This window comes from Trichosurus vulpecula, chromosome 2, assembly GCF_011100635.1.
Source record: "Trichosurus vulpecula isolate mTriVul1 chromosome 2, mTriVul1.pri, whole genome shotgun sequence".
NCBI lineage: Eukaryota > Metazoa > Chordata > Mammalia > Diprotodontia > Phalangeridae > Trichosurus > Trichosurus vulpecula.
Window position 1 is genome coordinate 134,621,920 of NC_050574.1, and position 14,148 is coordinate 134,636,067.

General features: G+C 35.8%; 1 protein-coding gene across 2 annotated transcripts in view; it reads left to right on the top strand.

Annotated features, from left to right (window-relative positions):
* Positions 1–13,669, top strand: part of PPP2R1B (protein phosphatase 2 scaffold subunit Abeta) — a 28,059-nt gene extending 14,390 nt beyond the window's left edge. For both annotated transcript variants that reach the window (XM_036745064.1, XM_036745065.1), the window contains exons 10-15: positions 124–297; positions 4,182–4,242; positions 10,251–10,405; positions 10,764–10,906; positions 11,680–11,771; positions 12,290–13,669. In XM_036745064.1, the coding sequence (XP_036600959.1) occupies positions 124–297; positions 4,182–4,242; positions 10,251–10,405; positions 10,764–10,906; positions 11,680–11,771; positions 12,290–12,306 (642 nt within the window). In that variant the 3' untranslated portion in view covers positions 12,307–13,669. The remainder of the gene's footprint in view (positions 1–123; positions 298–4,181; positions 4,243–10,250; positions 10,406–10,763; positions 10,907–11,679; positions 11,772–12,289) is intronic.
* The last annotated feature ends 479 nt before the right edge of the window (positions 13,670–14,148 follow it).

A 14,148-nucleotide genomic window follows, 5' to 3' on the forward strand; every position in this document is an offset into this window, starting at 1 on the left:
TCTATATTTTATTTATTTTATCCTTATTTTAACAAGATTATCCTATATTGGTGATTTGAGCATTAGTCATCTTTTATGTAACCAGAACAGTTATTTTGATTCTTTTTGGTTTGGTGCTTTTAGTGTCCTGAAGTCCGTCTGAATATCATCTCCAATTTGGATTGTGTAAATGAAGTGATTGGAATCCGGCAGCTTTCTCAGTCTCTCCTTCCTGCCATTGTTGAATTGGCTGAAGATGCCAAATGGAGAGTACGGTTGGCTATCATTGAGTACATGCCATTGTTGGCAGGTCAGCTGGTGAGTGTTTTACATTGCTATTTTTTTTTTGGAATAAATTGAAAGATAGCAAAGGCAACGTATCATTTTAGGTAATTGGCACATATGTGATAGAGCTAGGTACAACTATGTTGAAGTCCTACTTGACACAATACTGGTTGCATGACCCAAATAAGTTGCTTATCTTTATTATTAATAGACGGAATTTACTTATCAGGTGTTCCCTTTGCCGATGGAATTACAGGTCTCATCTCTAATAGGCACAAATAATTATATGACAGAATAGAATGTCTTTTTTGCTTTATTGAAATTTTTTTTGGGGGGGCAGGGCAATTGGGGTTAAGTGACTTGCCCAAGGTCATACAGCTAGTACATATGTCAAGTATCTGAGGTCACATTTGAACTCAGATCCTCCTGACTCCAGGGCCGGTGCTGTACTCACTGCACCACCTAACTGCCCCACCTTATTAAATTTTTTTTTTAGTTCTTCAGTAGAAATTCTGTTTATTTTTATTTGAAAAGTAGCAAATTTATGGTACCAGGTTATCATCTTACAAGCTTGGTATATTTTGTTGTTTTTCCCACTTAAGGATTTTTTTTAATCAGCCAGGAGGGATGGCTAGAATGTTGAATGACATATAAATGGGATTCAAAAACACCTCAGATTGGAAATAGTCATATTTTATTTATTGTTACTAAATTTCATCTTACTAAATTTTTGTGTTTGGTAGTCTCAGTTTGTGGGGTGAGACAAGGCTAGATAGCAATTCATGTGAAAAAGACCCAGGTTTTTTGGTTACTTAAGAGCTCAATATGAATGTGCCATAACAGCCAAAAAAAAAAAAGGCAATGTAATTTTAAGGCTACTTTAATAGAAGGATATAGTTTTTCAAATGATAAAGGTGATAGATTTATTGTACCCTTCCCTACCCCTTTCTCTTAATTCTGTGCATTCTAGAAAGGATATGAAAAAACAGTAGCTCATTTGGGTTGCTTTGGGGACAAGATGGAAGGAACCAGATATTTTGCCTGAATACAATCCTGGTATTCTAGTATTTGCACGGTTTTTATGAAAAATAAAATTAAGACCTGATTTGTTTATTCCCCAAGTTCAGAACTAGGATTGATGGAAGATGGGGAGACAGATTTTAGCTTCGTATAAATGAAGTACTTCCTAACAGAGCTAGTAAAAAAAAAAGGGTTGCCTTGGAAGACAGTGGAGTCTCTGAAATGAGGAGCTATTCTCATGGAAGATAGATAACCACCAAAGGGGGAATCTTGTCAAAGGGGATTCTTGCTTCAGGTGAAGGATTATACTAGAACTAGATGATCTCTGAATTCTCTTCCAAATCTAGAACTCCATAATTTTGTCTTATAGTAAGAGGGGAATTCAAAATAAGGAAACTTTGGTTTGAGACAGATCCTTTGACCTTTGTGTCATACTGTTCCTAGGTCTTGATTGAGATTATCTTGTGTTTAAAGAAAATTGAGAAATGACCGTATTTTACGGAAATAATGCTACTATATTCTGTTGTCTATGCTAGTGACCACAGTAAAACTTGGTGGTTATGGTTTTTGCAGGTTCTGTTGTTTTTTTTAAACAATAGAAATTCTGACCTTTTTCTTTTATAGTTGTCTTCAGTTTTGATTGTCTTGGGGGAGGGTGTGTGTGTGTGTGTATGTATGTATGTATGTGTCCTTACAGAAGGTACCTGACAGAAGAGAATACCCCCTGAGTTTTATAGTAAAACCTCTTTGAAACGGCTGAGATAGTTTATTAGTTTAGTGCTAACAATGATCTGTTTTTCTCCCCCTTTCAAATTTAAAGATATAGGATTTGTTTTATCCTTCTCAAAGTCATGTCCTTATTTTGGTGTATTCAGCTCTTAAATATGGCTTTTAGTGATAGATTATTTACCTCTACCACTTTTCAGGGCTATCCTTTGGGACCCAATGTGGCACCTTGTCCCCTTTCTGCTTGGGAATCCAGCTTCAGTCCATTGCAGTTCCTCAAGCCCCATAGAACAGGAGCTAACTAACTGTTTAGGGTTAGGGTAGGTTTGAAGCTATTACCCAAAAGACCAAAGGAAAAATTTGGTGACACTTTCTTTCTATGTCTGATCATAAAGCAAGGCAGTCTTCCCACTACTTGCTTCCTTTTGGTGGACTTGTAGCAGGGAGGCATAGTCCCAGCCATGCAGTGGTGGGAAGAGGAGGTTGAAAACTACAGAGGCTTTACTGCTCAACTTGTAAGATCTCTTTCTAGGTTTGAGACTGAACTAGCTTATGTTTTTGCTTACTTAAAATTCAGGAATTAGATATTATATAATAGAATATTATTATAGCATAGATTATTATGGAACCAAGGCCAGGGGTGATTCTTGACAGTCATAGTCTCTGGCTGACCTTTGTCTTCCTTAATCCTGTGTTATGAACATTTTTCACAATTTCTTATATATTAAATGCATTTTTCGTCTTAAACTTTTTTTTTCTGGTTTGTAAAGCTGTTTTTTAAAATAAGATAACCATACAGAGAAGCAGCAAGCCACAGTGAGTAGATAGCTAACTTTGAAGGCAGAAAGACTTGGTTTCAAGTCCCATCTCATACACAATTCTCCTGTGACTGGGAAAGCCATTTACCCTTGTCAGAGCACCAGGCGACTCTCTAGATAGACTTAAGTTATAGAACAGATTCTGATCTGTACTCGTAAAGGAAATTTTCTCACTGGGAATTCCCTTTGCCATGAAATCACAAGTCTGACCAAAAAACAAAGCATAAAACCTCAACCCATAAATTCTCATTTGCCAAGAATAATTTCAGCCATAGGTATAAAAAGGAGCATTTTCAGAGCTGAAAGAATAATTTGAAGGTATGACAATATAGAGGAATTAAAAACCAGTAGCTCTACTTTATAATATTATGCTATTTTAAAAAATTGTTTTTCCTGGTTGCAAGGGACTAAAACTCCAAATTTTGCATTGAATTAAAATTTTTAATGACTGACCAGGAAATTCCTTGGAATTCATCAGCATCCTCAACAAGCATTTATTAAGTACTTACCGTGTGTCATGCAAAAAAAAAGGCAAAAAATGTGGTCCCTGCCTTCACATTCTAATGGAGGAGACAACATGCAAGATATATGCATGTGGTTATGAGGAAATTCACAAACACTTATCAAAAATGAAAAATAGAATTTGATTATAATATAAACATAATTTGATTACAAGGGTTCAGATTATCAATGGGGTAGGTGAGAATTTCTTTAAAAAAGAGCATGCAAAATATTCTATAGAGACTAAATGGTAGCCAGCTATTTCTAATCTGTACTCCAATAGTTTTCTCATTAATAGCCAAACTAAAACTATGAGAAAAGATGGTTCAGAAGTTTACCTGAGTGCTTTAGCCTGTTTTCTTTTTCCTTTTCTCCCGTCACTATTTTTCATCCTTTTTCTTTGGGAATATCATTTTTCCTTGGTCTCATTTTCATTGTATAGTTCTGTGTCTTCTTTCTTTTTTTTCCTTTCTCTCTCTTCCTCTTTCCTTCCCTCTCTCTTTCCTTTCTCTCTTCCTTCCTCCCTTTCCTTCTTCCTTCCCTTTTTCTCTAAGGGAGGTACATGCAACAAGGCATAGTGGGTAGATTGTTGAGCTTAGAATCAGGAAGACTTGGATTCAAATCTTCCATTTGACATTTACTAGCTGTATGTCCCTAGATAAGTCAGTTAACTTCTGTGTATTTTAGGCATCTCCCTAGGACTGATTCATATATGGGTTATTTCCTATGCTGCCTAATTCCTAGACCTTTTGTGCTTTAAATTTCCCAAATCACAGCTTTGTATAATGTAAATAGATTATCTTATTTCTTGGCTTGGGATGGTTGCATATTAACTGACCTCTCTGTATATAGGGTGTGGAATTCTTTGATGAGAAACTGAATTCTTTGTGTATGGCCTGGCTTGTGGATCATGGTAAGTAGAAGCTCAGAATAATCAGATTATGAAAAGCAAGGGTTTTTTTTTTCTTTTTCTGAAAAGTTTTAAGGCAGTCATATTTCTTTTTTAGAAAGAAACACCAGAGTGACTATCATGATGAATGACTTTATTTAAAGAAATTTTCCTTTGACTATGGATATGACAGTTTTATATTTCTACCTTTTTCATTTTTTCTCTCATTTCCCCCCCTTTTTTTTCCTTTGAGGTAGATGAACCTGTTCTCTGTCCCTTTTCTCTTATTCAATACCTATCATACCTAACATTTTCCTTCTGACATAAAGATGTATCCAGATACATGCACATAGTGACGCATTTTTCTCCCTACCGCAACTTATTTTGATCATATTATCAGGAGTAATTACAATACTAAATTGTATAGGGTTTGAGGACAGGCAAAAAATTGGGAAAATAAATTATTTGGACTATTTTAAGTCAGAGAACATGGTAAAGAAATAGAATATTCTCACTTTGTGAACCTGCGTGTAAGGGGGATAGTTTGGTGCCGAGTCTCAGAGAAAGAGTAGGGATGAATTTCTTGATTTAGAGGAAGAAAGTAGTGATACCACTACTGCTGTTAGACCTCAGACAAAATGCTCCTGATGTGGGACTAGCTAGTAAGTAGCAATAGTTGGGATCCAGGTGGCATCCGCTGGCAGAGTGGAGTGCTCCTTGCCTATGCTGGTGGGAATGGATAGACTCATGCAGGAAGTGAAACTACTGTGTTAACTTTGGGACTGACTGTTGAGTAGTGCTAAAGTTTAGTGAACAAAAGATGGCTCCCTAGTATGTTAGGGGCGTCAGCTTTTATACCACACATTGGAGGATACAATGGGTTGTCGTCCTCTGGAAGTACCCAGTGGTCAAACAATGGTATATTTTTGTAGCTATATATTGATTTTGTATTAGTATGTATGAAATGGAGAAATTTTGCACTTGTATGGCTATATAATTTGGTATATTTGTGCAGGCATATATGTATCTATTAGAATTCATATGTAGTTGAACAATTAGTAGAGCTTGTCCGTCAGTATGTGGGACAGACTCCAAATGGATAGTGAGATGGTTCTAGAATTGAAGAGAAGAGATTTTGATAATTACAAAGTTCTTTAATGACACCATGTTTTTCCATGAAACAAAGGCCCATCTTCTAATACCAATATTCTTTTATGATGAGGTACTACTTTGAGTTGTGTAATGCTGTAGCCTAAGAATTTTGGCTCCCCAAAAAGACAGTGAAGAAGTACATGGTGGGCATTAGCAGGCTCCCACACGTAAGTGATGAATCATGTAGGAGAAGCATTGTAAAGCTAATCCGTCAGCGAACTGATGACCAGAAAAACCATGGGTCGGCCAGATAGCAAGAGAGAGGGAAGGCTAGTGTCTGTGTTCTTCATTAGTATCTAGACAATGTGAAGAGAGCTCCTAGAATGCTGGGTGAACCCCTATGCTGAATTTATGAGAGGACATAGAGACTTGCATAGGAGGAACAGCCATGGATAGGTTGCAGTGTGCATGGCTGAAGGAGATGTCTGATATATCAATAAGATAGCAGATAAGTTGCAGTATTGGGAGAGTATGTAGTTAGAATGAGAGAGAAGAGGAAGATAAGGTGAATGTGTATCTGTATACATATAAATGTGTATATGTGTGTGTGTATACATATTTATGTATGTGTGCATATGCGTGTGTATGTATATGCGTGCATGTGTACGTATATATGTGTGTGTGTGTGTTGTCCATAATTATTACAATGTATTGAAAAACTACTTTAACTTTCTTTGTCCTACAGTAACCTTAAATTCTCTGTTCTTTTTATAGAAATGGCCGCCCATCCAATCAAAATCTGTTCATTATTTTCCCTCACTCTTGATTTGGGGGTATTGACTGCCTAGTCTGCAACTAATATAGGCCTTTTTTTTCTTTCCCTTTGTAACATGCGTAAGTGGAGATAACAGTTATTGGTTTGGAAAGTAGCTCCTGAGTCTGTGAAATGTCCAAGATTGTTTCCCTTCTAGAGGACCCAGCTATTTACAAACACAGTGTATCCTGGAAATATTACATAGTTGTCATTGGCAAAATATGTTTTTGGAGATAACATCTTGGATTGTATTTAACTTTTTAAGTGAAATATTACTGTTACTTGTTATGGCTTTGATCTCCATGACCTTGCTAGAGAGTAATATTGTTAAGATCAAAATTACCAAAATCCATGGGAACTGAATAATCAAGATATGGGTCATTTGTTACCAATGCAAACGTCTTGCTAAAATCAATGATAAACTGTTTCTGTAGCGTTCCTTTCTATCGGTTTGGTAACAATGGTAAAAAAAAAAAAAAGAAAGCAAGTTAGTCTAGCATTACCTGTCCTTGATAAAGCCATGTGCTTTGTTATCATTGTCCTTTTCATTGTGCTCGCTAGCCTTTCCTTCAATAGTGTTCTAGAATTTTGTCAGTATTTAGTGCCCAGCTTACTGACACACATATAATTTGTAGATTTCATTCTCTTCCCTTTTTTGGAAATCAGGACATTTGTTGTTCTCTCAGATGATGGCTTAGCACTAACATCTGCCAGTTCTTTCAGCACCTTAGGATGTAGTGAGCTCACCAAGGAGCGAGCCAGCTATTCTCTACCATCTCCTTACGTTATCTTGGGTATCAACTCTCTCTTAGCCACTTTTGTTCTCTTTCAGATCAGAGGTAATTTTCGGTGGCAGAGAAAGTTGAAAGAAATGCGTTAAGAATTAAGCATCTCTACATTGTCTCTTTCTCCTCAGTTATCATTGTACCATTCACCCTGAGCAAAGGTCCTACCCCTTCTTTGATCTTCTTCTTTTGATAAATAACAATCACCTTTTGGTTGATTTTAGCTTTCCTGATCAGCCTCAACTCATTCTGAGCTTAAGCATTCCAGATAGTGTTCTTAAGGTACCTTTTTATGCTTTTATACTCATCCTTTGTTACTTAGTCTTTTCTTCCATGTTCTGTCCTTGTCTTTACATTCTGAGTTTGGTGGTTTGTTCCCTGTGCATTCACATTAGTCTCTAAAGAGAAAGGTCCCCTTTTACTACCAGAGTTCATTTTGCTTGATGTCTTTAGACTTTCATAGTCTTGAATGTTATATATGATCTCATTTGTGTGTTTGAGGGCACTGTTCATCTACTGGGAATACCAGAAAATATAAGTCATATTGTGGTTTGTACTCTCTTCAGAACTTTATGAAACTTGGAGTCTTATTCTCAGAGCCCACCCTTGTTTTCACTTAGTTCATACCTTTGTTAAACACATTAAAGATTAATAATGTGACATAAAGTAGCAAGGGAATGTTGGAGGTAGGAGGTAGACCACAATTTAATGAATCAGGGTAAAACTTGGGGTTGGTGCTGTGCATACACTGGTCATTCATTGTTGACTCGTAAGTAACAGTCTACATTTTATTTCTAACTTAATTGTTTTAAGGGATCTCGAGCTGGAAGAATTAGTTCAACTTAGTTCAACCTTGTCATAGCACAAAGAGGAACCTAAGACCCAGAGAAGTTAAGGCACTTGCACTAGGTCACTAGGTACTACATGTCTGCTTGAGGTTTCAAACCAGGGTCCCCTGGCCTAGAATCCAGCATTCCTTCTGCTGACCGTGGCTGCCTGGCAAGAGAGTCTTGGAAGTCACTGACCCATTCTTCCTCCCTTATATCAAAGGTCTCAGGAAGGACACCAGGCTTTATCTGCAAAGCTTGATGATTTAATGTACATAGAAACCCTTGTGAGCTATACAGTATTAGTTGCTCTTGTCCCCAGGGCAGACAGTGCTGCATGTGTGAAGCCACTTCCTGCTTCTGGGAGGTTCTTACCTCTGGAGAAAGTGAATGGACACCTGGCCATTCTCCAATCACAGTGTCTTTTGTGTCTGTCCTTTTACATTCCCACTGTCACTGACCTAGTCCATCCAGATTCTTCTTAATTAGATCCCTGAAAGGCAGCATCGTTCATGGAGACAACACTGGACTCAGAGTCCAAAAAGCCTTGGCTTTGAATCCCTTCTTTGGCTGAAGAATCATGACCTTGAGCAGATCATTTGATTTCTCTGAGTCTCAATTTTCTTTATCTGGAAAACAACAGATGCTTCACAGAGATTTTGTAAAGATGAAATGAGACAATGTATATAAAATGCTTTGCAGATATCAAAGTGCTATGTGAATGATGGTGATGATGATAATGATGATGATAATTAATACTGATAATACTCTTTAACAGCTCTCTAGTTGTTGGCTTTCTTGACTTTCAGTCTCTACCTGCTCCAATTTGAGCTAGATATCAGTACAATCTTGTTTTTACTGAAGCTTCCTTTAAAAATCATTATCATCATGTCCTCTGCTTTCAGAAAGCCTTTGATGATTCCCTGTTTTCATACCACTGACCTTTAAAATCTTCCACGATCTTCTCCTTTTTAGCAAACCTCATTTCTTACTATCACAATATATAGATTAAAAGCTTGAAGAGGATAGATGCCCTGTCTTAATTATCATCTTGTCTCCCCCAAGGTCTAATGTAATGTTTTTCACATTGTAGGCTCTTAAAAAACAGTTGTTGAATGAATGTGCAAATAATCCCTCAACTTTAAGCAAACTTGTTCATTCTATCAGAAATCATAATCATTTCTACCTCCATGCCTTTGTTGTATTCTTCTGTTTTTAAATTCTCTCCTTTTATCCAAATTGTACTCATCCTTTGAGGTCTCATTCACCTCTGGTATGAAACCTCTGACTTTTCTAGCCCTTACTAATCTTCTTTCTTCAACTTAAAAAAAAAAGTTTTGTTATTCTGAATTTGACAAACGTTGACAAAAACAAACATTTCCATATACACAGAAGAACAAAAAAGAGGCTTAGCCATGAAACTGTGTGTCGATTATGTATAGCTTGCATTAAAAATATATATGATAAATTCAACATGGTTAATTTTAAAGCTCTCTGACTTGTTGACTCCTTTTGAGCTTCCTCCTGTTCTCTTCTAAATGTTAAAAATGCTACAGTCATCCTCTTTTCTTTTTGGAATCACTATTGCTAGTCCTTATATCTTTCCTTTATCTTCCTCCATCCCCAAGTTAAAAGAACAACCAAAGCTTTTGTTATAAAGTCATACTCAAAAAAAACCAAATCTACAAATTGACCATGATGTCTAGAGGCGTATAGCTCAATCTGCATCTCAAATGTCTTTTCAGGCACTGGAGTAGTATGCTTCATCCTTGATTGCTCTAGAATCATAGCTGATCATTGTATTGACCAAACCTCTAATATTTTCAGAATGATTTTTTTTTACACTGTTATAGTTACTGTTTGGATTATTCTCTTGTATCTAACTCACTTTACTTTTCATTGGTTCAGGTCTTAGCAGATTTCCTCTTCATCTGTCCCATTTGTTATTTCTCACAGTGCACTAACATTGGATCACATTGATTTACCACAGTTCGTTTAGCCATTTCTCAATTGATGGATTTCCCCTTAGTTTCCAATACTTTGCTACAACAAGAAAACCAGTGCTGCTACAAGTGTTTTTTGTACACATAGGTCCTTTTCTCTTTTGGCTGCCGGTGGAGTATGAGCCTAGTAGTGATATTGTTGGGTCAAACCTTTTATAGCACTGTAGCGTGCAATTTAGCATTTACTTACATAGAATTTTATATTGTGTGATTTGATGTCATTAATCTTGTGAGGAACTGATATAATTCTTCTGCATCTTTCACAATACTAAACAGTTGGTAGTCACTCAATAGTTTTTGATTGATGAGTGTCATGGTCGTTACTTAAAATTTCCCTTAGGTTTAATGTGGTTTTTTTGAAAGGGAATTAATAAGACCAAAGGAACTTATTGAAAGTGTATGTCGTTATAATGTGACAGTAAATTTTGTGTTTGCAGAAAAAAATTTGTTATTAGTAAAATAGATTGATTATGATATGGACTTATTCAGAATGTGTTCGCGTTTCTTCTAGTGTATGCAATTCGAGAAGCTGCCACAAACAACCTAATGAAACTAGTAGAGAAATTTGGTGCTGCGTGGGCCCAAAATACCATTGTTCCCAAAGTACTAGTAATGGCAAATGATCCTAACTACTTACATAGGATGACCACTTTATTCTGTATTAACGTAAGTATGGAGTGCATGTTGTTGTTGAAGCATGTCATTAAACCAGTCGTTCAAAGTTATTTTTTTCCAAATTCAGAACACCTGTGTTCTTGGAATGCCTCCTTGAGCCTCTCCATCAGTATAATGTAGTCCTGTACTAAGTGATTTCGAAAGCCTTTTCCAACTCTGAAAATTCTTTGATTCTTAGAATGCTGACCCGTGTGTATTGATGGCTCACAGCATGGAAACTTAATATTGTTTGTTTGTCAGTAACTTAGCTGCTTATTTTCTTACCTTGTTAATTGAAAGTTTCATTAAATTTTAGAAGAATTGTCACCTGGAAGGGTTTTCTTTGAATTGATGTTTTTTCTTTTTCTAGGCACTGTCTGAAGCCTGTGGCCAGGAAATCACAACTAAGCAAATGCTACCCATTGTATTAAAAATGGCAGGAGACCAAGTAGCAAATGTTCGCTTTAATGTGGCTAAATCTCTACAAAAGATTGGTCCCATTCTAGATAGCAGGTGTGATTTTAATGTTTCTTTTCTTGTATATAAAGTAACTTTAAATTTTAATTTAGTATGAAGTATCACTGAGGCTGAAATGTTTCCCGAAGAGAAAGTGTGCATATTGGAAAAAGCAGTGGGTGCCAGAGCTTCTGGGTTAAATCCCAGCTCTGCTACTTAGGGCCTCTGTGACCTTTGGCAAGACTCCTTCTTTCGGCCTAGTTTTCTCATCTGTAAAATGAAAGGAATTGTACCAGATCGGGGGTGGGGAACCTGTGACCTTGAGGCCACATGTGGCCCTGTAGGTCCTCAAATGCAGCTTTTTGACTGAATCCAAACTCACAGAAAAAATCTCTTTTATTAAAAGGATTTGTTCTGTAACACTTGGACTCAGTTAAAAGGTCACACCCAAGGGCCTAGAAGACTGCAGGTGGCCTTGAGGCCCCAGGTTCCCTACCCCTGTACTAGATTATCTCTGTGATGTCTTCCAGCCAAATCTTTGATCATAAGGGGGTTTTTTTGGTTAAACATTTTGCAGCCACTATTAAGGATGCCCATTCTAATTTTCTGTAGTGAGATCTCTATGTAAAGGAACAGAAAATTACTTTATTCTGAAGATGATTATATTGAGTTTCCTTAGGAATTAAATTAGTTCATATCTGTTACATTTTTATTATAATTTAAAAACATTTCTCCTTTCTGATTTTTAAAGAAGTTGTAGAGTTTACACCATAATTAGGCAGCAATTTATATAACAGACGACTTACTTTAGTAATACTATTTTGTTTTAGTGCATTGCATATTGAAGTCAAGCCAGTGCTACAGAAATTAGGGCAGGATGAGGACATGGATGTCAAATATTTTGCACAGGAAGCCATAAACGGTAGGTATCTCTTTTTTGTGCTTTGTAATGTTTTATTCTGCTAACAGGGCATAACTCTTTGGCAAGAAGTATGTCAAGTTCTATAAGATGTTATAAACATTTTTTGGGGAGGTGCCCTTCCATAGTCTGTTGTAAGATGAAATATTGTTGGACAGACCCTTCTACCATTGCCCTCCCATAATGAACATGCTCAATAGTATATCTTTCACTAGGAGATGATAAGGAAAAGATTCTTACTGTTAAGAACAGTAGGAAAAGATAATTTGATTTTAATCTTAAGTTATAAACAAGTTAACTGCTCGGTAGCCTATTAGAATGAGGGACCTGACCAGCTTGAGAACTTTATGCTTTATGATAGAGTGAGAATCTGATAATTTATTATTTTTTGCAGAGAGATTATATAAATATATATTAATACAAAATTACATAATATAGACTATGTACTATTATGTATCTTATATAAACCTGTATCATATCATATCTGTATCACTAACTTTATTTTATTTGGAATTTTCCAGTTCTTGCGTTGGCATAATGAGGAACAGGAGGGAAAAGATTTTACTAAATTCTTATCACAGATTTCTAGTCAATGTGTTTTTAAATGGAATGCAGAAAAAAAAAATGGAAAACCTTCAAGATCTCATCCAAGCAAATGGCAGCAACTGTTACAAGAAATCAGATTTCAGTGACTTGACTTCCTTAAGATGAAATGGGTTTTTTTTAATGTTTTCTTTGCTAAGATAATTATTTAAGCCATTCTTATGGTTTCTGACTAATTCTCAGCATTCAATACAGTCAACTCTCAGTTATCCACTAGTGGGTTATTCATGGCAATTTTTGTCTAGCCATTTCTTGGGGATTTCTTGTCAGGACCAAATTGGGGGCAGGATCGGGTGTAGGGCTTTTTAATTGAACCTGGGACATGGAGTAGAGTCTGTGTCTGTCTGTTTGTGTATTTGTCTGAGTATCTCTCTGACTGCATTCCAAAGCTACAAGTACATGTGATTTAATATTAACTGTTATTTTATACCTCATTTCTTCATTTGTGTGGATAATTGAGATTTGGCTGTAATGGAAGTCTCCTTTTACTGGATGATGGTGACTTTCATCAGTGTCTCCCAAAAGGGGCATGTGGAAACACAAGTTTAATGTATTGGTTGCTTTGGTTTTTATTTGCTTGATTTTGACTGTAATCATGTCATTCAGAAACCAAATACAGAAGCATATTGCTGCTTATTGTTGTGATGTTGAAACCTAACTGTATTGAAGCTCATTGGTGTGAATACATTTACAAATAATTCTTTCTTATCTGAGAAACCTTAAATTCTGTGCCTACTAGTAAGCAGTAGTTTTTCCTGTTTCATTGTGAGATTTCACTTTTGTATTTCTCAAGAGTAAAGGAACATGGGTTTAATACTGTGTGGATTTCCTACATAAACTGGTTCTGCTTCCAATAATGTTAAGATCCAGTCATTGATACTGTACAGTAACTTTTCAAACTGAAGTTTCATTGCTCTCTTTTTGATATGGTGATGTCTTGTCTTTTTATAGCTTAAAATTTGTTTTTCTGCATCAACAGTAAAACCTCATTAATTCCTCTTGGAATTTGTGAAGATGAATTTCATAGAAGGGTTTGCTAAAACAAATTACCTGTGTACATCAGATGGAAGGAAGCATATTTGGACTATTTAAGAAGACAATCTTTTTTCAAGCACTCTCAAGTACTTTAAAAGGACCCATTTCAATTGTATGGCCCTTGATGTGCTAAGTACTGATCATTCTTACTATATAAAAATGGGTCCATTAGGAGCTCTGCTAGGCAATATTTTGTTAGCCTAGTTTGAGTTACTTTGTGTACTTGAAAAATAATAAAATTGTATTTCATTAAACATTTTAAACATGTAATTTAATTTTGTAAATTTTTAACTTGCTTAGATTTTTCACTAACACAAATTTATCTTCTGCAGTATAAATTAGAGAGGTTTTGGCATACTATAGATTTCTTTAGATGAGACCAGTGGTGTGGTTTGCCTCTCAATTTTTTTCTTTTTTGGTTTTGTTTTTCAGTTGTTTAATTCATAACTTTTTAGCTTACTGAGCCCTTCCTATCCTGGTTTTGTGAAGCCACTAGGAATCCTTGGTGACTTTGTGTATAATCACATAAAACCCAGTTTTGACTACTTTCAAATTTGTCTTAAATCTATTGAAAAATATTTTATGTGAACATTTAAATAACATTTGTGTTTTGACTGTCAAAGTGCCTTTTAAGAAACCTATACTTTATTCCCTTTTTTTGTATTTAATCTTTTCCTTAAAATCTTTTAGATTTTTCCATTTTACTTACTTATAGACTCTTACTAATGACATTTTGAGTCTG